The 23254-nt window shown below is 39.8% G+C and overlaps 3 protein-coding genes across 4 annotated transcripts; 1 reads left to right on the top strand and 2 right to left on the bottom strand.

Annotated features, from left to right (window-relative positions):
• Nucleotides 1-450: 450 nt before the first annotated feature.
• Nucleotides 451-10709, top strand: tdg.1 (thymine DNA glycosylase, tandem duplicate 1). Of its 2 annotated transcripts, XM_069162854.1 has the most exons (11): nt 451-570; nt 1177-1251; nt 2043-2200; nt 3083-3402; nt 3507-3576; nt 3955-4090; nt 4190-4272; nt 4363-4457; nt 5218-5389; nt 5701-5853; nt 9873-10709. In XM_069162854.1, exons 2-11 carry the CDS (start codon nt 1193-1195, stop codon nt 9998-10000), a joined length of 1374 nt encoding a protein of 457 aa, XP_069018955.1. In that variant the 5' UTR covers nt 451-570; nt 1177-1192; the 3' UTR covers nt 10001-10709. The 2 variants fall into 2 exon arrangements, with proteins under 2 accessions (XP_069018955.1, XP_069018956.1); XM_069162855.1 differs by lacking the exon at nt 1177-1251.
• Nucleotides 9651-17084, bottom strand: LOC138206268 (patatin-like phospholipase domain-containing protein 2). Its single transcript, XM_069162852.1, has 10 exons — nt 17031-17084; nt 15688-16222; nt 14614-14846; nt 14436-14501; nt 13645-13854; nt 13498-13558; nt 13189-13398; nt 12725-12866; nt 12460-12558; nt 9651-11444 (listed from the first exon to the last, which is right to left on the bottom strand). Exons 2-10 carry the CDS (start codon nt 15872-15874, stop codon nt 11150-11152), a joined length of 1503 nt encoding a protein of 500 aa, XP_069018953.1. The 5' UTR covers nt 15875-16222; nt 17031-17084; the 3' UTR covers nt 9651-11149.
• A 340-nt stretch (nt 17085-17424) lies between these two features.
• Nucleotides 17425-23228, bottom strand: LOC138206190 (patatin-like phospholipase domain-containing protein 2). Its single transcript, XM_069162741.1, has 9 exons — nt 22957-23228; nt 21832-22064; nt 20945-21010; nt 20169-20378; nt 19218-19278; nt 18829-19029; nt 18525-18663; nt 18158-18265; nt 17425-17803 (listed from the first exon to the last, which is right to left on the bottom strand). Exons 1-9 carry the CDS (start codon nt 23150-23152, stop codon nt 17482-17484), a joined length of 1536 nt encoding a protein of 511 aa, XP_069018842.1. The 5' UTR covers nt 23153-23228; the 3' UTR covers nt 17425-17481.
• Between the last annotated feature and the right edge of the window lie 26 nt (nt 23229-23254).

Genomic DNA, 23254 nt, shown 5'->3' with positions numbered 1-23254 from the left:
ACTACTGTTATTATAGTTTTTATTAATTCTGTTAAAACTCAAGCATGTTTTTATTGTTGTAGTAACAGTTTTTGTACTCTCTCTTGGAGACATAATGGATAAAGTAGCAGGAAAGACCCTGTACTAAACTACAAAACCTCAGCCATAATGGCACTGCTGCAAACCTACAACCAACCAATAGAAAACGACCTCAGAGTTTAAAAGTCGAGCAGCTCATACCACTGCTAAAATAGGTGTGTCCCGTTCTCATGTATTCAAGATTTTGTCTTGTAGATTACAGCATGAACGTCATTCAAAGATGACCTTATTTAAATCTGCGTAAAAATATTCAACGGTCAAGAATAAAATTTTTAGACCTAGATTTGCCTGATTATATACTTAAATAGTTTTCCTATTCACCCCCTTTTTTTGATAGACTTGATATCTTCCGGTGTCAAAGTTGACCGGCAGAGTTGTCATGTCTTTGTTGCCTCTGTAGCTCCTCAAATGTTGTGAATAGAAGTACGGAGTAGATGGGAAAATAACAGTTATCTTCACGGAGGAAACGAATTCAAACCTTACCCACAACAGGTATGTTGAAGTGTATAAAAGGCTGTAAATTGTGTGCAGTTTCTTTGGGCAGAAATCTCAGTGGAAGCGAAACTATTCATCCATGTTAAGTTAGCCGAGCAGCTAGCTTTTGGCTAACATTAGCTGTACTTGTGGCACTGTTATGTTACCTGTCATATTATCTCCCAGAATACGAAACACCTGTGTTTGAAATGAAATAGCCGTAAACTTGCATCTTTACCTGCTAGCAGTGTGTCCTGAACCTGTTTTTTTGTTTAAAGCCACATTATAACTGCTTTGCTTTGGGTTAGCTTGCTAGTTAGCATAGCCATGGAAGAAGGGGACAACATCTCAGCAGGTGTATGTGTGTAGTGAAGAAGAAGAAGAAGAAGGTGTTTACGTATCAGTTGTTATCATGCAGTTTTACTCAGTGTACTAGTACTCTAACTCTGTTTTAGTGTGTCATTACCATCCGAGTTTTGTTATTTTTGTTATTGTTTATGTTTTGCTGTAACGCGCTGGCACATGCATTCACTTTCATCCTCTGCCAGACTCTGATATGATAAAACCACGTGTACGTCCCCTAGCTATGTTTCCTCAACATGCATGTTGGTTTATTCAATAAAGTCAAACCACCCAAAAGATGGAAGAAAAGCTGAATGGATCACTGCCTGTTGTGTCCCCGGAGTATCTTCATCAGTGGTGAGTCTACCTCCTCACCACGGTGGTGAGTCTACCTCCTCACCACAGTGTGGCCAGACAGGACTCAGGTTATATCAGCAAACCTCTGATTGGCAACGATGATCAAATGAAATGAAAGCATGTGCACCCAGTTGCCCCTTTTGACGGTTTTTTTTTTTGTGTGTGTTTTTTTTCTTTTTCCCACCATTGTTTTCATAATATGGCATCAGGAATGTGATGTGAATGAGATGTTTTGATGTCCCGTGTGTTTTGTTTTGCTTTGCTTTGTTACTGCTCAGTGGTTTTTGAAACGTGGTTCCGTACAAGGGGAACAAAATGAGAACATGCTGTTGGTGGAAAGTATCTGATTTTTTCCCCCTTAATATGTGAAGCTTTGATTCATTAACGCTTTGCTGTCTGTGAACTAAAAGTGGCACTTTTCCATGAAGCGTGAACATAAGTTGCAAGTAACTCCAAGTTTAAAAACATCCAGTTGCAAGTTTATTAGGAGCACCTACTACAGCTACTATTATTATAGACTCATACGCTCTACCTGCATTAAGGCCATAATGTTTAGATTTCGTTGAGATAGATTTAAAGAAGTGGTGGTTTAACTCTGGTCTTAGAAAGTGCATGAACTGTGTTTATTAATTTGTGTGCATCAATACCGAATCAAATACTGCAAAGAGATCAACTAAACAAGAAAAGCACATCGGTGACATAACAGTGTCAACCCCACAGCACATCCCACCGTTCCACGTCCTGTTCAAACTTACACATGTTGTTTGTTTTAAATCATACCTCCACTACAGGGTTCGGTCGGCACAGCAGTTTCAAGCTCTCCAGACACAATATTCCAACTTCAACCCCAACCATCAGTTTCACTACCCAGAGAACCCGAGCGGAGAAGCAGCCATGGCTAATCCAGAACCCGTGATGGATCAGCAGGAACCTGCCAACTTGGCAAAACGTACTGTGATGCCTTTTGACTAAAACGTCTTTACTGTTTGAACTAGGTCTGGTTTAGGACCCAGATTTTTTTTTTTTTTTTGTAAAAAAAGGAAAGATGTTAACTCAGTGTGTTAGCATAAGTCTGCACAATTGTACCTAAATAATCAAATGTAATGTTAATGTTTTGATATTGTGTGACATTAGCATGATTGCTAGTAAGCATGCTTTTGGAGGAAACCCTTGTGTAAGTTAGTGACAGCCTCGCTAGTGTATTTGGCTTTTTTTAAATCATTTTGAGTAGCATTGTATTTTGTATGCGTGCATATAGGGTTTATGATATATCGGTCCCTCAAGGATTTCCAGAAGGTTTTAGGTGACTGTTTTGATCAAAAATGCTTGAATTTGCAGGGGTTTTTTTCCTCAGATTTTACAATGCAGTTTGCCAAGTTTTACATGATTAATATGCATTTGGCAAAAAATGCAAATCAAGGAAAATAATTGTGATTTCTTTTTTTTACATAGACGTGTAATCACCTCCTATGATAATAAGCACATCCCAGCAATAGTTTATTTATGTATTTTCTGAATTTCAAGAACCACGGATTCCAACTTTCGAAAGTCATAAAAGTGACGTAGCTTTACAAAAGTCTGTGACTGCAATATAGATTACAATATTGATTTAACACATACTGTGTGCACAAACGTGAAGAGCAAATACAAATGTGCGGGCTTAGACTAATGCAGGCTAGTACGACGTTGGTAGCCTAATTCTCATGATGAATCCATATTTCCTGTAAAACCCCGCAAGATCTCAATTTCCTGGAGGGCTTAATGTGTTGTGAAGGTTCCAACAGTTCTTCCGTATGATATGACTGATATGACCTTTCCCTAATTCTCGTAGCCGCAGCCAAAAAAAGAGGCAGAGCAGCACAACCCAAGGAACCCAAACCACCAAAAGTCCCCAAGGCACCGAAGGCACCGAAGGCACCGAAGACACCGAAGGCACCAAAACCACCAAAGGACCCAAATGCACCTAAAGCGAAACCAGGTCCGAAGCCCAAGAAGGCCACCGAGGCTCAGGCCGACGGCAAACAGGAAAAGATTGATGAAAGCTTCAAGAAGGTGAAGAGGAAAGTGGACCGCTTCAAGGGAATGTCAGAGGAGGAAGTCATGAAAAGGACTCTGCCAGACCTGCTGGACTACAATCTGGACTATGTCATTGTAAGATTCCCCTCGTCAGCTGGTTAACAGTGAAGCCAAACGCTGCGTTATCAGAGATCAATTTGATTTTGTGAGCCTGAGACACATCTGCTGTTTGCTTTCAGATCGGTATTAATCCAGGGCTGATGGCAGCTTTCATCGGACGATGGTTTCCAGGTCCCGGAAATCATTTCTGTGAGTTGTGTAATAGCGAAAAGGCTTCCTGCACTGCAAAAAAAAACAAAAAAAAAACAGAGGATGGCTGATACAGCCTGCTGCCAGTTTATAAGGAACACAAATAATGCAGTCAAATACAACTGCAGCTTGCAATAAATCATATATTTTTGATGGTTATAATGTCCGTGTTATGTTGAAACTGTTTTAGAGAGGTGCGTGATCTCTGTATAAGATTTAATTGTGTTGTGGTTAAATTGCAACATGCACTGAGCAATCGAATCTTAATGAAGTGAAATGCAGTATTGCAATACTGCATTTCTCATTGCCACAATACAATTCATTTTCCTCCAACTCAGAAAAATACATATCAGTGATTGGGGTACCTTTTAATTTCAGGGAAATGCCTGTTTCTGTCTGGGTTTACTGAAGAGCAGCTCAACCACATGCACGACACCTCCCTGCCTGTCAAGTACAAAATGGGCTTTACCAACATGGTAGCCAGGGCGACCCCAGGGAGCAAAGACCTCTCAAGGTGGGTGCGTAGACTGTCGGCAAAATAAAACGACACTGCAGTGGGCTTGTTGAGATGCCGTATTGTAACCGCTTTTCTTTTCCGTTTCCATCTCACCAGTAAAGAGTTGCGTGAAGGAGGAAAAATTCTTGTGGAAAAGTTGATAAAATACAAGCCTCTCATTGCTGTATTCAATGGAAAATGTGAGTCCTCTTCTACTGCAGTGCAACATTTATAATAAACAATTGACCAAAGTGGATTATTAAGGTCATATTTTTCTTTTCTATCTCCAGGCATCTATGAAATGTTCTGCAGAGAGATGTTTGGCAAAAAACCCAAAAAACTTGACTTTGGTTTGCAGCCACACAAAATCCCCGACTGTGACGTGGTAAGGAAGTCAGACCTTTACTTTTTAAAAGAGCCATCTGTAAGGCCACTTATAGATGCTGTTTGATCTGAATTTATGATATCACTCATCATAACTTCTCAGACTTTGGCAAAATATTATTAGGAATGAAATGATATTGGTCATTCATAATGCTCAAAACAAGCTAAAATGGCATCTGGGTATAGAATATATATAGTATTTGATATGTCAGCATCAATGCTGGTATATTTCCATCTGGTCTGAAAGAGATGCTATTGACTGGTCCCCAAATGTCTTCAAAGTAGTTGTTATGATCACTGTTTGATATCAATCAGAGTCATTACGGAGAGCTGATGTTATCTAAAATATCTTAATACGTTCTCTCTATATATTTTAGAGCCTTACCCATACTGGATACCGTTATTACAGCATTAAATATATATATATATATATGATATCAATATATTAGCTGAAATGTGGTTGGCAAACTCTTGTGACAACAATATATAATGGAGGCACAACAATAAAATATAAAATGACATCATTGCATTGAAAGAGTGAACTTTACAGGGTGATCTGCCAATATCAGCTAATATGTTGGTGGGGTTCGAATATGTTTTTTCTTTATATCTATAAATCTGAAATACTTGTTTAAATTGCCCATGAACAGTAAAAACAGCAGTTTGATAAAAGAAGAGCTGCCAGTTTAGAAAATGAGAACTATCAAACACGACCTTAATACCTTTAAAGAATTGACCTGTCAGTCATTTCCTCTGCACAGGCTCTGTATCTGATGCCCTCATCCAGCGCCCGCTGCGCCCAGTTCCCTCGTGCTCAGGACAAAGTCCACTACTACATCAAGCTGAAGGAGCTCCGAGATCAGCTGAAGGGCCTTCAAACAAGCACTGAGATCGAGGAGATCGACTACAAATTTGACCTCAAGTTGGCCAAGGGTAAGCGTGGCCATGACCGAACGAGCGGTGTCGAAAGTCACGCGAGCTTAATGAGACTACTAAGTGGCTTAGCAGTTACTTGTTTTCACTACGTTATATGATGAACATAAAGCCAACAACATCATCTAAAATGAGTGCGTTCTCCTCTTTTAGTTCAGTAAAATGTTGTTTGAAGAAGTTGTTTTTCTAGATGCTTATAGCCCCCGAAAGCAGGAGCATCACTGACCCACACTCTGCCCTCAGTTTGGTTTGTGGCTCTACGTCAGCTCATTTAGTTTCTTCTTTCCTTTTTTTTTTTTTTACATCAACAGAGGATGCCAAGAGGATGGCCATAAAGGAGGAGCAGTATGATCCTGGTTATGAAGATGCCTATGGTGGCGCATATGTGGAGAGAGGACCTGAAGGAGGCCCGTCTGAAGGCCAGACCAACGGTCACTGTACATTCTCTTCTGCTACAAACTCAGGTAACCAGACACGCGCTCACGAAGCTCGTCACGGAAGCACCACAGCATCTAATACAGCTGGACATATCCATAACACTGAACCACGGCAGCAGCAGCAGCCGAAGTCTGAACAGGAACCATATGCAGCCACAGATTCACTCGACACAGAACCTGAATGCTGTCGGAAATATTTCCGAGCACGGAAAGGGTCACAACATCTCTCCTTCCTTTAGTGTCTACAAAGTATTACAGCTGAACTGGACCAACACAGCGACTGTACATGAGAACCAGAGCAGCTGAGTGCTAATAGAAATACGGCTCAGAAAGAAAGTACTAAGAAAAGTATTGTGAGGTAACACGAAACATAAGTTTAAAAAGTAGTCCTTAAAAATAACCTCACCACGACTACGTAGTAATCCAACATTTTGTGAAATCGACTTCTTGGTCCTGCTTATCTGTCGAGGCTGTTGGGTCACAAGTCAGAAAAGTTGTCCATTCAGCTCAGCTGTGATTGGAGAATTATTGACTGTTAAGGCAAAGTGTTCTACAAACACTGCTTCAAATGCTCAGTGATTGGCCGAGGCATATTCTCATCGTTTGAATACCTGCGTTTTCTCCTAAGACATCCTGCTGAAACGTTGTGTATTTTAGTCTACAGACCGCCAAAATCATCTGGTTTTATTCATGAATTTTATGAGCTGCTATCCATCATCGTGTCAAAATACAAAAAGACCCTGATTTTGAGTGATTTTTAACATCCATGTCTGCTGTCCTGACAATGTTTTAGCCAAGGACCTCTTAAAGCTAGTTGATGCTTTTAATTTCTCTCGGCCTCTAACAGGACCTACGCACAATAAGGTGACATACTCTTGACTTGACTTGACTTTGTATCAGGGCATCAGGATCAGTGACGTTATATGCCAAGACAGTGTGGTATTTGATCACAAGTATCTTCTTTTTAACACTTATGTTCCTAATGCAATCATCAACAACACAGACCAGTTCTATTCCCTCATTTTCAACTCTACTTCAGCTGACAGGTTTTGCGATACTTTCGCCTCCACCGATACTCCGAACTGAGCATTAATGACATCACCACCACTTTCAGTTCAATCTGTACAAATATTTTAGACACGGTGGCTCCGTTAAAACCAAGTAAACCCCAAATTACACACCAGCCGTGGCTAAATAGTGGCATCAAGACCCTAAAGCAGTCATGTCGCAGAACAACGGAAATGGAGGCGTCATAATCAGCCGACAGAATTGAACAAATTGAGAATTTTACTAAAAAAGTTTTCAATCAAGCAGTGAAGATGGCAAGGGAACAATATTACAATGACCTCATGAACAAATATGGATCCAATCCCAGAATCCTTTTCAATGTTGTAAGCCGCACATCCAGTCCACCCCTCCACCACCGTTGAACCATCAATTGATAAATGTGAACAATTTAAGTCTTTTTTTTCTTTGACAACATTCAAAGCGTCAGAAACAATATTTCTTCTACTTCCCTGACTGTTTCTGAACTTCCGCCTCCTGGCATCAACTGCACCGTAGCGTCCCTTAATATTATTAACAACTACTTATGTGACTGAGATCATTGCCAAAATGAACAACTCCACCTGCTCCCTCGACATCATTCCCACCAACTTCCTTAAAGCAACGCTGGACATAACCTGTTCACTCCTGGTGAATCTGTTCAACTCTTCACTCTCATCTGGCATCGTTCCTGATTATTTAAAAACAGCAGTTGTACAGCGTTTACTTAAAAAACCTACACTTGACCCTGATACTCTGAATCGTTTCTGGCCATTCTCTAAACTCAGGTTTTAAGAAGAGTCATAGTACAGAAACTGCCCTCCTGAGGGTTTTAAATGATCTTTTAGCAGCTGACTGGTCAACATACTATTTTACTCCTGTTGGACCTTTCTGCAGCTTTTGATGCTGTTGATCATAGCATTTTAATTAAACATCATAAAAATTGGGTGTGTATTTCAGGCTTGGTTTTAGATTGGTGTAAATCTTATCTGTCGGGGAAGTCATTGTGTAGAAATTGGGAATTTTAAATCAGCACCAGCACTGCTGCTGTATTGAGTTCCACAGGGTTCCGTTCTTGGACCGTTACTATTCTCTATCTACATGCTGCCTCTCAGCCATATAATAAAAAAAACACAATAGCAATTACCCTTTCTACGCTGATAATACACAACTATATTTCTCCTTTGACAACAACCACACTAACCAACTAAACAACCTCCACATGTGCATTGCAGAAATATAAAACTGGATGGCATCAAACTTTTTACAGGTAAATTCTGAGAAATCAGAAAATTATCATCATAGGTCCAGATTTATCCCCAAATTATATTTCCTCCCATCTCAGTTCCCTCTCAGCTGACATTACTTCCTCCTGCAGAAACCTCAGTGTAATCTTTGACAACTGTCTCAACTTCGACCAGCACATCAACTCTGTTGTCCAATCATGACTTTTGCAACTCAGGAAAATCAGAAAAAATTAATAACGTAGATCTAGGTAGGTAGGTAGGTAGTTACTTTATTAATCCCCAATGGGAATTTTTTTTTCGCTACAGCAGCATTTATAGATACAGGACAGAAATAAAATAACAGTAAAAAATATTAAATATAAAAATGCACAGTACAGTGTATATACTGTGCATTTATATATATATATATATATATATACGGTACTGTATATACTGTGCATTTTTATATTTAATATTTTTTATTTAAACAACCAAGAAACACAGACAACAGTGTTATTGTTGTGTGATGGATTTTGCCAGAGGTGAGTTATTGTACAGTGTTATTGCAGTGGGCAGGAATGATCTCCTGTATCTGTCCTTGTGACAGCGGAGCTGAAGGAGTCTTTTGGAGAAAGTGCTCCGCTGTCCCTGCAGCAGGTGGTGGAGAGGGTGGTCAGGATTATCCAATATGGATAATAGTTTGTTCAGCGTCCTCCTCTCCACCACCTTTTCCAGGCTGTCCAGTTTGTAGCCGATGATGGAGCCGGCCTTCTTAACCAGTTTGTTAAGTCTGTTGGTGTCACCGGCTCCAATGCTGCTCCCCCAGCAGACCACAGAGAAGTACAATGCACTGGCCACAACAGACTGGTAGAACATCTCCAACATCTCGCTGCACACATTGAAGGATCAAAGTTTCCTCAAGAAAAAGAGTCGACTCATCCCCTTCTTGTAGTTCAGTCTGTTGTCATGGAGACACCCAGGTACTTGTACTCCTCAACCATCTAATAAATCTAATAAATCTAATAACCTAGAAACAGTAATTCATGCTTTCATCTCATCCCGTTTAGATTACTGCAATGCACTGTACTCTTGCCTCACACAATTTAACATAAACAAACTTCAACTCATTCAAAATGCAGCAGCCAGACTCATAACCAGGTCCAGCAGGAGAGAGCACATTACACCTTTTTTTTTTTTTTTTTTTTTTTTAAATCACTTCTTAATCACAGTGAGGAATCACTGTCTGTTTTAGAATAGATTTTATAATTTGTATGATCTCTTATAAGGCTCGCGGGGGTCTGGCGCCTGAATTTATAGTCCACCTACGAGCCTACATGCAACCTGAGATCCTCTGGTAGGTCGTTCCTGACCATACCTCGAACTAACCATAAAACTAAAGGTGACCGGGCGTTTTCTGTTTGGGCCCCACAGTTTTGGAACGACCTGCTAGAGGAGATCAGGGACGCTAACACATCGTTTTCTTTTAATTCACTCTTAAAAACACACTATTTTAGACTTGCCTTATGTTGACTGCATTTTTATTGATTGACTGTCTGTTTTATTTTTGTTTTATCATTATATTTTATACTGTTGCATGTTGTGTTTTAAATGTATGTAAAGCGCTTCGTAACTTGCTTTTGAAAAGCGCTATAGAAATAAAGTTATTATTATTATCGCTGGCATACCCATGAAAACAAACTGTCCTATAGACTTTATAAGTGTCACATCACTGTATCATCAACACGATGCTTTTGTTTGTGTGCTCTCCATGTTCAGAGGGAGCGCAGGAGGCGAGCACGTCACAAATAGCAGAGGGCCAGCTCCCAGATGGACAGTGGATGACGCAGTCCTTTGCAGATCAGATTCCAGACATTAGCGGTGGACCAAAAGACGGCAGCATATGAGGAGAAGAGCTCTGGTTTGACGTGCAGAGACTCAGTCCTTTACCTCTTTTTGTCAGGTTTTAGATTTGTCCTTTTTATTAGTGTCTGAGTGGAATATAAACGCATAGATGGACTTTTTAGAAATTTTGCAGAATCTTCTTTCTGCACTCTGTATTTTGTTTGTGGTCTTGTAAACATGTACGATCATCTTCACGGCAGTCTTTTTAAATATGTGAAATCAGGGACTTGACAATGATGCTTGACTGTCTTTGAAGAAGGTCATGTATTTAAACCTTTGTTTTGCCTTTGTACTGTACTGTACTGCACTCTACTGCACTGTGATGCAGTAAGTGTACACATCCACGTCTCCTGCTCTGACAGCGGATAAAGCTCCAGGTGGTTATTGTGAGCTGGACTGCTCAGTGTGAGCCTTTGTTTACTGTGATGATTCAGCATCATGTTTAACATTCATGGTGCCATGAACTAATGAGATGCAAAGTGATCATTCGATACCAGACTCATCATGAATGTCAGAGGTCCCACAGACGGACCCTTTGACAGGCCTTTCAATATAATGTTACAGAACTCAAAATGGGTTTATTTTCATCTATATCTCTTTTTTTGGTTTTAGGAATTTTAGAATTATGTTCCATGTTCATGAAAATGTCATTTGCAAGGAATTTTATGAAACATTTGTCAATTAAAATATCCTCATGATGCTTTTTCTATATTATTGGTTTATATTTATTTGTACACAACATGGTCAGGACATTTCAATCTCTTTGTGATGCTAACAATGGATATAATATTATTTTTTTTAAAGTCAAAAGTGGAGCCCAACATACATGAGAAGGACCAATGTGTTGTTTTGTAAAGTTTGACCCACGATGTCAGTAACATGTTGGACATCTTAAGTCAAAAAGCTCTCAAGACACCTTAACAGAGGTAGATGAACAGATAACATACAGATACACAGCTGCAGCATCTCATCTCAACAACAAAACGAGCCAACTTTTACACTCACTCACTTACTACACACATCTATAGCTGTAAGTTAGTATAAGCGTTTGGTCACCTTACTGAGGCCACATATAGGACGAATCCAGACAAACAAGCATTTCTTCATTAATAAATAACCCACTGAGCTACTTTATTCCAGATTGATGAAACCTAAGTGATACGTTTTCCTTTGCAGTTCAAAGCAGTCTTTTTTCTGCCTTGCTGGCTGTTGATGATGTGTCTCCAGTTCTCTGTGTTTAACGTCACCTCGCCATGTGGAGGTGCAGGTGAACTGGATGAGTTGATGGAGAGGAGAGCCAAGGTACCGTTGCCATCCCAGCAGAAATCTGTGTTTGGGTTAGGGCTGATTGTTGAAGTCAGATTTTGAATATTTCTGTGTCCTCCTGTTTGGTCACTGTGGTCTGAGTCAGATGACCAGCTGCTGCAGCGCTGCTCTGGAGAAACACTGGAGAATACAGTAAGACAAAGCTAAAATGAAGCAGCATGTAACACACTGCAAAAATTGTGGATATAACCAGGTAAAATAATGTTATATTTAGACCTGAAATCCAGTTGGCCTTGTATTTAATATGATTGGATCATTTGGTGCTTTCTCAGGCAGATCATCTGACTTAATTCAAGTAAATTTGAAATATGATATTAAATAACTTGTTTTAAAAGTTATGAACGAGTTTTTGTAATATTATGTTGTTGGAAGCTTCTGTGGTGGCTGTGACTCGGATGGTAGAAAAGGTTGCCCAGTAATTGTAAGGTCAGCGGTTCGATTTCTGCACTAGTCCACTTCTTGAAGACACTGATGGCAGGTAGGACTGCTGCATGGCAGCTTTGCTGCCGTTGGCATGTGAATGGTTGAAAATGTAAAAATGAAGGTCTGGTTCAAAATTGAATGTGGGTTTAGGCCTACCTATTCCAATAAGAGCCCATTTGTTTCAAGCCACTATTCCACCAGTGTGGAGTAATTTGCACTTAAACTAGAGATGTATTCTCTTGTTCCTTGGCCTTCATTTTTTAGCGTGTTAAAATTAAGAATTCAAAAAACTGAATTAAGAATTATTTGCTAATATTTGTGTTTTATTTATTGCTGTGGTGTAGCAAGTCTGATCTCAAGAAATTTGATCTAAAAACCAGCATTTTCTACTTATTCAAGCCTTTGAACACTTCTCAGAGTCTATTTCTTGACAGAAACCAGATTATTTTAAATTATCTTGTTGAGTGAAATCAAATAGTCGCATGGACAAATAATTTCACTCGTATGAAGTCATTATATCCTGAAATTCTGTGGTTTTTTCTTGTATTTTGGCCAAGTTTTTTGTTTTTTATTATGCAGTGTGGGGTTTTTTCAATATCAACTGTTGTTGCATGTAAAGAGTGACTAATAATTTACAAACCAATGACAGAGATTACAATTATTAACCTAATAAACTCTAAGTTTAAAAATGGATTTGCAAGCGCACGCACACCTGCTGGGGTCACCACCTCTGACGCTCCTCGTCTGCCTGCGGAGATCTGCAGATGACGTCAGCACTCTGCAAAGCACCGCACTGCCTGATACTGTCATGCTGCCACAATAAAACACAAATATATCACGAGGGTAAATCGTTAAAGTGACGCTACTAATAGTTTTGCTCTGTAGATTTCCCAGTGCAGAAAGCAGTGGGATACTCAATGATTGTTTTTTCTCACATCATTCCCTTCTGTTGTGGTTGTGTGATCAAACCACTTTACCTTCTGGTGACTAACAGAGTCAGCTTGATGGGAAGGATGAGGAGGGTCAGCAGATGCATAACAAATTTCACTGGAAGGAAGTCTTTGAGCTGAGACCACCAACTGCTGCCATCATGGATGTCCCTGCATGCCTCACACAGCACTAGCATGCACGCACACACACACACACACACACACACACACACACACACACACACCACACACACACACACACCACACACACACACACACACACACACACACACACACACACACACACACACACACACACTTAAATATCTTCATTTTTCATTTATAATCCGCATTCCTAGAGATGATTCTCCACTGAGAAGCTTCACAAGACTATGAGATGGTTCAGTGCTTTGCCTAGAGGTATAGAGAACAGTCAAGGCTTTCATTATTTCCTTTTTTGTGTCCTTCCTCTGGACATTTAATCCAGTGCAGACCCCCCCTGTCTTCCTTACCTTTCTTCATGGCCACTGGGAGCTTCTCTATGACTTTGTGATCCAGCCACTGATGGTTTTCCTGACAAAAAGTTTGTCTATTCAACATCATCTTCTTTATCTTCCCCTCTTCTGCCTGAGCCACCTCCTTCACCACCTCACAACAAGGAGGTTTGTCTCTACTCGCCTCCGCCACCACACTGCAAGGAATATACTGCGTTCTAAGCAGATCTAAAATTGATTGATAACATGTTTTGGTTGTTACTGTATGGTGTGAACCAGAAAAATGAAAGACTCAGCAGTCAAGAAGATGAAGGCGAAGGAGTTCACCTCTTTCTCCAAGGAAACGAAGAGCATCCATGTAGCCATTGTGGCAGATCTCAGCAAGCTTCTGTCCAAAAACAAAACAAAACAACAAAGCTCTTGGCTAAAAAACACATTTAAATTCCACTGTTTTAAAGTCCAGACATGACCCACCTCAAGTCTGGGTGGAAGGAAGGACGTACAGACACGATGCACATTGCCCGTGTTGACCTGAATGCTAACGTTGCCATAGTGGACCTCAAAGAAGTTGAAAGTACCCTCTCTGGGGCAGATGTCACTCTCGCCTGAGAATGGGGCCATAGTGATGGTGTTTCTCTGCTCGAACAAGGGCATGTTGTTGCTCAAGGCTCCATCCATGTAGCGCTGAGAGGAAAGAGAAATGAGTTAATGCAGATGAAACGTTCAGATGATAACACAGATTGAAAGACCAGGGAAAAGCAAACTCAATACCCTGCAGAATGCATGTACTGTCTTTATGAAGGACGCATGTGTATACAATGGAAATGGATGAACACAAAGTAAAAACCATACAGTATAGATACTGTATGTTTACTGGATTCAGTTATTCTGAACTTTTTCACGTGCTTTCCCCTATTATTGTGTATTTCCTTACTGAATTTCCTTAGAGAATTACTGTATTGTGGTTGTATTTCTCCACCAACCAGTCAAGTTACAATTTACATTCATATCTGTTCTATCTGTGACCGTCTGCTAGAGAACTGAATGTCATATAACCTGTTTACATCAGATATGAAGTTGTTTTTAACAAATGCTGTCTGATTCAAACTAAGTCAATTGGAGCTATTTATCATTCCGTTCATTTTTCTGTTTTTCCTGTTGTCTGCATGCAACCAGAAACTCTGCTTGACAAAAACAGACTGTCTGTAGAACAGGTGTCGCTGACGTGCAGCCATAAAAATATACAGTATGTGTTACCTACTCACCACTCCACGGTATGAAGGTGGGATGAAACCACAGTAAACAGGGAAAAAGCAACTGCACATGAGAGCCTGCAAAGGCACACAAAGAAGGTTAAATTATTAAGAATTGAGAAATCAGAGCCATAGCAATTCATGGAATTACTATCACAGTCAATGACATAAAATGAGCAATCTGTTTGACCTGAATGAGCTCGTGTCTGCTGGCAAACTCGGATACCAAAACGTTCTTCCCATCAGGGAGTCTGGTGAGGGACACACAGAGCTTCCCAGAGGCCCGAAGGTGGGCGTCTTCAGGGAGCTTCTCCAGCAGGGAGTCCCGTACCGTCCGCAGCAGACTGAAGGTCGGGTGGAAAACACCCAGGGTGTGTTTTCTGGCCTCTTTGGCCATAGTCAGAACATCAACACAAAACTCCTCTGAGGGGGAAAACGCAGTGAATCAGTCAATCGTGAAGTGATAAACATTTATTGTGCAGAAATAAGTGAATTAGTCATAGATTTATCTCTCATAAAGTTTAACAATGCTTTTATCTGGTCTATATCATTGACTGCAGATAAAAGATTTATATACTTTTGTTTGTCCTTTCAATGACAAGTATCAATGACACTTTAATAAATTGTTTCAGTTCATGTCTTTTTTTAAGATTTGCAATACTCAAAAACATAAATTAAATATATTGTTATTTTTTTGTATTTAATTACCTTTTTTTTTTTTTGGTGCTTTTATTTCATTTCATTCTCTGCAGAGATACAGCACCCAGCATGGGTTTCTCCTGACTTGCCTTGAATGGTCTTTGACCTTGGTGACCTTTGCTCTCACAATTGCATAAACTTTGTTTTTCATTGAACTTGCCAAGCACATTGTTTACTCCAGGTATCAGCACTTGTTCTAAGATAACATGTCCCTGACCTTTATGAACCACTAGGTACTCCAATTACTGTGAATGGAAACATGTTGTAAACATGTTAGACATAAGCAGAATTTATTATATTATTATTATTATTATAAAGTTTGATTTGATTTTTACCATCACATTATGATCATTGTCACTCACTACATTTTTGACAAAGGACAAAGAATTGCCTGACAAAAGGGCCAAATTTCATGTAGAGTAATACAAAAATAAAACGATAACCTCCATTAGGCAATCATCATGGCATCAAAACAGGATGTATTTACATACAAAATCCTGATTCAAGTAAGACCATGAAGATTTAAGAAAACTGTAATTTACAATGTGCAGTAAATATCACTCACCAAGTGGAATCCCAACAATCAGAGCTGCAGCCACGAGACTACCAGATGAAGCTCCGCAGATTCTGGAAGCCCCATGAATGAGCTGTGGTACCCGCTCGAGGATACAGCTCAAAGCTCCCAGGTAGTAAATACTCCTGAATCCACAGCCTGCAAAAGAGATGTTCCACTCCTCAACCCAGTTAAACATCTTCTTGGATGCTTCCCTCGACTACGAGATTGATGAAAACTCAAAACCACAACTCTAAGATCATCATCTTTTCAATCATCTTCACAAGTTGAGTTGATGCATTTGGGTTTCCTTGAGTAAGGAACGCGCCAGTCTTACCTCTACTACATTCAGAGGTGAAATGGGCAGAGTCCTAGTTGGCTATGTTATGTCCTTACGCAACTTACAAGGCTCAAACGTCACATTTCAAAATAGAAAACAAACTGGAGTCACCTCACTAACGGTAATTTGGCTAGCTGCCGGACATGTGATGCAGTTTTGATAACTTACTTAACCAGCTCTTTCCTTTGTACAGCAGAGTGGGAGGGACTAGAGGGGCAAAACAACCCGAGCAGTTGTGAACTTGTGAATGTCATATCAGTAAAGATCAACAAATGAAATGCATAAATACATTTAAAACATGTTGTATTTTACATGCACAATGCACTTATATCCTCAGCTTGGTTCAATTTGCATTTTTGACTAATTAGCAGTTTTTGTTTTTTTTTAGGTTTTCTGTCTATTCTGTACTCGATAACCTTCTGTATGGTGCAATACCAAAGCCTCGTAAGAGCTGTAGTTCTTGAATTGTAAAATATAACTGTTAATGTTTTTTAAATGGTTAATGTTTTTAAATTACTATTACAAATTACAGTAGATACCCATTCAGCTTTAAAGCTGCAGTAATGATCTTTAGGCCATTTAGGGGCAGCAAAACAAGCATCGAACACCCTGACTGACTCTGAACAATGTAGTTACATTCACATATCAATTTCAGGGTACCCATCGGTCTGCTCTGTAGACATGAGCTGGAGTTTGTTGCTTTTTCAGTCCCAAGAACAGCAGGCGGATATAGCACAGAATTTCTGGGGAATTTGTAACTTCCCACTATGTTTGGGTGCCGTAGATGATAAGCACTTTTAAAGATGAATTATAGTGGTCACAAGTTTTGGGCTCGCGGCAGATGACAACATTTACTTCACACAGAGCCATGCAGAGCCTTGTGGACACGCAGACATTTAAAGTATGAATTAGCCCTGACTTACACACCCAACATTCATTTGAAGTCATGTTTCTGGACATCTAATGAATTCAAGTCAAATATTAATTCACTTATTGAAGGAGTCTTTATCTTTACCTGCTAAATGTTCTTCTATGTTCACCAGCTAGTCACTGACTCTGACTGTCTGCTGTTTGGTGTTAAACAGTATGCAGTAGCTTTATCAAAGCTTTGTGCAACAGCTGCTGCTAGAAACAAGGTTCATGTGTGTTTAGTGAGGAAAACAGTATAATGCCAGGGCATAAAACCAAAACAATGAGCTCAAAGATGCTAAAATGTTTTGAAGAACGGAGGGAAAAGGAAGACTCAGGTGTTAATTATGACTAAATATGACAAACGAAAAAAAGGGGAATGGAAAAAAAAAATCTGGTTTATTAAATAAAGATTCTAACTGTATCTAATATTTTTTTCAATACTGACAATAGAACACCACAAGATTTTTACAATTATTTATTCAACATTTTCACTTTTGGATTTTTTTTTTTTAGTGCAACATTGAATCGATTTATTTAAATGCAGAAAGGGACAGTCAATCATCCGTTTTCTTGACGTTTAATGTTTGCTCGGATGCAACATTTCGGAGCCACCCCATAGCTCTGCCCAAACCCCAGCCTCTACCTGCACCTGGAGGGGACTTCTCAGTGGCTTCATCAAACCCAGAGCTGGCGCTGACAGTGGGTGTAGAGGGTGGAGTCAGGGGCATGTGGTAGGACACACTGTGGGTGTTCCAGGTAAAGGTGCGGCTGGAGGTGGGAGTGGCTCCTGGGCTCATTAGGAGAGCGTTTGTGTCTTCTTCTGTCTGATTCCAAATGCCTGATGGCATACTTGCACATCTGCGCAGAGGTGTGTCACTGGAAAAAGCAAAGTTTTGATAATTATGATTAGAATTTTTGGCTTTAAAAAAGGCAATATCAACATGTGGACGAGACAGTCTAAGTCCAGAGGGAAATTCTTGACAACTTGATTGTTGCAGCATCTTGTGCTGATGGTGAAATCATTAAGTTTTCTTCTGTAATCAAGTGCTACCAGCAGGTTAAAATTTCCATTTGCTCAACTCTCCGGTTCAGAACAGGATATCCCTTAGACTAATGACCTAATTTTACTCATCTGTACTTTGATATTGCATGTCTAAACCAGAGGTACCTCAGTCCAACCTCCTCATTTTTGAACAGTTGGAAAAAGGACCGATTCATTACATTGATTACCTTTCACTGTCCTCCACCTTGTCCGTCAGAGCTTGCTTGTAAAAGTCTCCAGCCATGCCAAAGACCCAGCTCATGTCCCGCGTAACATCTGGGATCCAGTCCACCAGTCTGATGGGAGAAATGAAAGTCTTGTAGAGTCAAATTGGTACAGATAGCAGTGATAGAAAAAGGATTCAGATATTTTATGTAAATAAAATTTACATTATGTCTAATGTAATTAAGGTAGCCAAAAAATACCTTTACCCTCCATTTTTAGCATCAAGATTTCAAAGACACTGTTTGATTTGATGATCACAAGGGGGGCAGTAGCTCAAAGTCATAATTTGAATGTGGTGGATGTTGTAAGACAGTGAATAAAAGCAGATACCTCTGGGCTAGAGAGCAGGCTGACACAACAGGCAGAGTATAATGGTTTTGCAGGTAAGAAGACACTTTCTTCGGCAGGTAAGTCATGTGAGACAACAGACCACCAACAGTATGTGTCTCTCTACAGGCCTCACACAACACTGAAACAAATAAAAATGAGTTTAATCTAATGTACCGGCTTAGTGGTATATTATTGTGTTTGGTCTAAATGACAGTCCAACACACTAGTATTTTTCTTCTTGAACAAAGACAATTTTCATGCTGATTGCAAAAATATCAGGCTGCCCTCCCGTGACTGTCCTCACCCCGTTGAATGTTAACTGGGAGGTTCTCTGTGAACTTTGGATTCAACCACCTGTGATCGTCCTGAGGCGGTTTCGATCCACTCTGCTGTGTGTCGTCATTGGACTCTTCATCTTCGGCTGGCTCCTTCAGCAGCTCACAACACACAGGTTTGGACGTATCTGTCTCCAGACTCCTCAGAGGGCAGCCTGTGCTTATCAGATCTGTGATGGGTCATTAGAATCGACATGATAAGAAATAAGGAGCACCGGAGTACTCACAACATTTGACAGCGGTCACTATGTTTTTCTTGCAGCTTCTATGGAAGGCTTTTCAATTTATTAGGTGCCCTTGCAGGATATCCACCTTCTATTTACATGAATGTTGTATAGATATGACAAAATGTCCTCACTGTTCTCTTGCAGGAAGTGGAGAGCATCCATGTAGCCGTTGTGGCAGATTTGAGCCATCGCCTGTAAAATCCAAGAGTAGTTAATGAGATTCCAAACCAGGTCTACTCAATCTAAATAATATTACAGGAGTTCACTGTCAATTGGTATCAGTAAAAACATGTTTGTATGCTGCATGTACTAAGGCTGTAGTAACCACTTTTTCACCAGCAGGGGGCAGAAACAAAATGATTAAAAACCAGAACACATCCCAGCCAAACTCTGGTTCAAACAGGACTTTAGCAACAAAACTTGAGAAAACATGTTTTCATCTCCTTTGGGAAATAGAAGAAAACTGAATCAGTGGCCTCCATATGATGATATGTGGCAGTTTTGCAAATTGCCGAGGTGTGAAAAACCATATAGTTAGGTTAAAGAAAACAAAACTACTTTGGTTAGGGTTAGGAAAAGATATGCAAGTTGTTTTCTTGTGGACTCAAACCACATTCTTCTGGGTGAAAGTCTTGGGTTTGATTTATCCAACCACTGAACTTTTGTACTTCATCAAATGACCTCCATCACATCCTTTTGACATTCATACACTTTTCATGCAGAGGAAAGGCAAAACATCACACTGACATGGTACCCCTCTAGTGGACTGATGTGTGCATCACATGCTTTGGTGTAATATTGAGCTGATTTTTTTTTCCTTACAACTTTAAAGTCTTTTTTTCAGCCCTCCCAAACATCTGCTTGAACCGCCACACCTGGTCTATTCTCAGAAATGTCCCACACAAAAACAAAATAGTTGCATGACACAATCTTATTTGTTCACCACTGAACCACTGAACTCTGAGAGAGTTACTTTGCAACTGAAAAGTCTGAAAGGTTGTCCTGACAAGACCAAAAGCTAATAAAACAGTTGTCTCACTGCTGTATCTCGCAGTCTGAACCAAGAGCCGTCTTTACCTCACCTCAGGCTGTGGGGGGAAGAAGGTGCTCGTCACTCTGTACATGTTCTCGGAGTTGACCTGGATGCTGACGTTGTTGAAGCGCACCTCGTGGAAGTTCAGTATGCTGGCTCGGGGACAGATGTCACTCTCACCGGCGTATGCAGAAATCGTGACTGTGTTTTTCAGGTTACAGCGAGGCAGGTTGTCACTGACAGCACCGTCCACATAGTGCTGAGTGGAAAGTGACAGTTTTGATTGTTGGTAAAACTTAGGGCCATTAGTGTATGTACTGTATGTTCTTAGATACTCAGATTAATGGACACTGTTCTTGTGCACCATTTCTCATGAAGCTTTAATAATTTGCAGGGTATATAAAGTCTCCTAGATATCTGTTAAACATATAAAAATCACATTCTGGCTTTACAAACCTAGATAAGATCTTATCCCAGTGTTAAGCTGAGCTGTTGACTGAACTTTAAAGCTGTATTTTCTTCAATGCAAGAACTATTTGAAGGGCTTGTGTAATTTATTACATCAAAATGCATTGGTGTCTATTTTTTTGGTCACTCAGTGGAATTAAAAGTTACAATGTGTTGATTACAGTAAATAAATGCAATATATCACAGGAGGAAAGGAAGTCTTGAGCTGAATATATGTAATCCAGATATCCACTGGCTTTAGTGAAAGCCTTGAAATATTGGCCGCTGTCCCGAGGCCACATCGTCATCAGACTGATAACCAATGGCTGCCTGGATTGTAATAAAAACATTTAATAATAAATTAATTTACCCACTTACCACTCCGCGGTAGGTGGGTGGAATAATACCACAGTAGATAGGGACAAAGCAGCTGCACAGAAGGGCCTGAAACAGGCAGATATTACTCCATATTTGCAGCAGAAACACAGTCGCATAGAGTAATGTTTTTTTAAAGAGACATTTTTTTTTCTTTAATTTTATTTAACTTCTCACACACCCTCGGCAGAAAAGAGGAATTACTCCTCCAGTTCTGGTCAACAAGGAGACTCAGTTTCTCAAGAAATTTCTCCCACGTCTTCCCTCATTTCCTAAAATTTCGGTATCTTTGTAGTCAGCTTTTACTACTCTTATCTTCATAGAAATTTTAGGAAATGAGGGAAGACATGGGAGAAATTTCTTGAGAAACTGAGTCTCCTTGTTGACCAGAACTGGAGGAGTAATCTTCATAGATAAGAGTAGAAACTGTTAGAAAAATTACTCAGAGGCTTGGTTCAAAATCAAACATATCGGACATTTATTCTTGTAAGAAGGAGCAAATACATGCCACCCTCAAAGAAAGGTGTCCAGCAATGCTTTCAGATCTCCTCCGTAAGGCAGCTTTTATACAGTGTGACAAACAGTTGACAGTCACCCCCAATTCCTTTGCATCTGCTTTCGTATGGTAATACTGAGTTGGTTGTAGGTCACGAGATAAGGACACAGGGGAGTCATCAATTAGATGCAGAAAGTAAAACAAAAGGAAACACTTCCAAATAAGAGAGAAAACAGAAGAGACTTTTCGGAGCCTGCTTGACAAGAGACTTTCTAAAGCCACAATGCAAACAAGAGGAAGAGACAAATCTTTTTTTCCCATCAGAAACACAATGATGACTTTATCAATTGCTTTATCAGAGGTGCTTGCTCAACTCCCAAACTGTAAAATTTACCTCAATGAGCTCTTCTCTGCTGTTAAACTCCGACACTAGTAAGTTCTTCCCATTAGACACTTTGGTCAGGGACACGCAGAGTTTCCCAGAGGCTCGAACATGGGCGTCTTCTGGAAGGCTCCCCAGCAGAGAGTCCTGTACTATCTGCAGCAGGTTGTAAGCTGGGTGCAGCGGCCCCAGTTTGCGCCTCCTGGCCTCTTTGGCCATGAACATCAAATCAGCACAGCATTTGTCTGCATTGAGGAGCACTGTAATTAAATACTGTACATACATGGTAAAAGTACTGAACTACTACAATTACAGGACACCTGTAGTAAAAAGCAAGCACATGCTTTTTGCAAGTAAAACTATGTTACAGATCCATTTAATTCCAGAAATGTCTGTTCCCAAACACTGCATATGGACTTTGAGAAAATTGACATAAGTTATGATTAGAGCGCTTAAAACAGAAGTCCTTGTGTCTACTAAGGAAATAAGTTAGATATATTACATTAAAATAGTTCAACTTAGTGATGCCTGTGTTTGTTTTTGATGCCAAGGTGTGTCTAAAGCTCACCTGGCTAAACTACATTACCTTGTGTTCTTTATTATCAACAAAAAACAGAGGTGGAAGACTTATTCAGATCCTGTACTTCAGTAAAAACACGAATACTGCACTGTGAAAAGTACTACAGGTACAGTCCGTTACTTAAGTAAAGGTATCCAAGTATTATGAGCAAAATATACTTAGAATTAAAAGTAAAAGTACACACTATACAGCAAATGCTCCTGTCAGTGTTGTAAAAGTGTATGTGATGTTTTAGGATGAATATTTCTGTTGCATTAATTAGCATTTTACTTTTGTACTTATTTCAGCTGAGTGTAACTCCTTTATATAGTGTTGGGTAGTTTAATCTACAGTATTGAGACATATTCTATAAGATTATCATGTTTGAAGCGTCAACAGCTTGATATTTTGGATCAATGCAAAATTCTATATCCAAATGTAAAGATTTTAGTTGTATTTCCATTATTGTTCAATCTATGAACAATGAATTCAATGTGTTTGCTCATTACTAATGTAGTTTTAAGATGACACATTTTTCAATCGAGGTTTGATTAGTGGAGAAGAGGCCAATAACTCACCTACGGGGATTCCTAAGGTAAGAATAGCAGCCATCAAAGCACCTGCAGAAGCTCCATAGATCTTACAGGCGTCTTGTATGAAGCGAGGGAACCGTTCAAGGATGCAGCTGGTGACACCAACATAATAAATCCCCATAAAACCGCATCCCGCAAAGGAGATGCTCCACTCTTTCTTCAAATCAAACATCTTTCCCATGGTGAACTCACACCAACAAGAATGTAAATTTGCTGAAATGTGAAATTAAAGTCATTGCCAACCTTTATGCCACCTTAAAAACACACCTGCAATCACCATCCA

Source organism: Embiotoca jacksoni, unplaced genomic scaffold (genome assembly GCF_022577435.1).
Source record: "Embiotoca jacksoni isolate LCO1_2020_lvr unplaced genomic scaffold, fEmbJac1.0.p SCAF_3, whole genome shotgun sequence".
NCBI lineage: Eukaryota > Metazoa > Chordata > Actinopteri > Embiotocidae > Embiotoca > Embiotoca jacksoni.
This window is presented reverse-complemented; position numbering and strand designations above follow the sequence as displayed.

What these genes read in the sequence shown, in the direction of transcription:
- LOC138206190 (XM_069162741.1), bottom strand. Translation starts at nt 23,152, where the DNA reads ATGGGAAAGATGTTTGATTTGAAGAAAGAGTGGAGCATCTCCTTTGCG. An exon ending in TCTTCCCCCCACAGCCTGAG is followed by an intron (nt 19,279 to 20,168) that starts GTGAGGTAAAGA and finishes TGGATTTTACAG; the next exon opens with GCGATGGCTCAAATCTGCCA. An exon ending in CCCAGTTAACATTCAACGGG is followed by an intron (nt 18,664 to 18,828) that starts GTGAGGACAGTC and finishes TATTTGTTTCAG; the next exon opens with TGTTGTGTGAGGCCTGTAGA.
- tdg.1 (XM_069162854.1), top strand. Translation starts at nt 1,193, where the DNA reads ATGGAAGAAAAGCTGAATGGATCACTGCCTGTTGTGTCCCCGGAGTAT. An exon ending in AGGTCCCGGAAATCATTTCT is followed by an intron (nt 3,577 to 3,954) that starts GTGAGTTGTGTA and finishes TTTTAATTTCAG; the next exon opens with GGAAATGCCTGTTTCTGTCT. An exon ending in AAATCCCCGACTGTGACGTG is followed by an intron (nt 4,458 to 5,217) that starts GTAAGGAAGTCA and finishes TCCTCTGCACAG; the next exon opens with GCTCTGTATCTGATGCCCTC.
- LOC138206268 (XM_069162852.1), bottom strand. Translation starts at nt 15,874, where the DNA reads ATGTTTAACTGGGTTGAGGAGTGGAACATCTCTTTTGCAGGCTGTGGA. An exon ending in GCAGACACGAGCTCATTCAG is followed by an intron (nt 14,502 to 14,613) that starts GTCAAACAGATT and finishes GTGCCTTTGCAG; the next exon opens with GCTCTCATGTGCAGTTGCTT. An exon ending in TCCTTCCACCCAGACTTGAG is followed by an intron (nt 13,559 to 13,644) that starts GTGGGTCATGTC and finishes GTTTTTGGACAG; the next exon opens with AAGCTTGCTGAGATCTGCCA.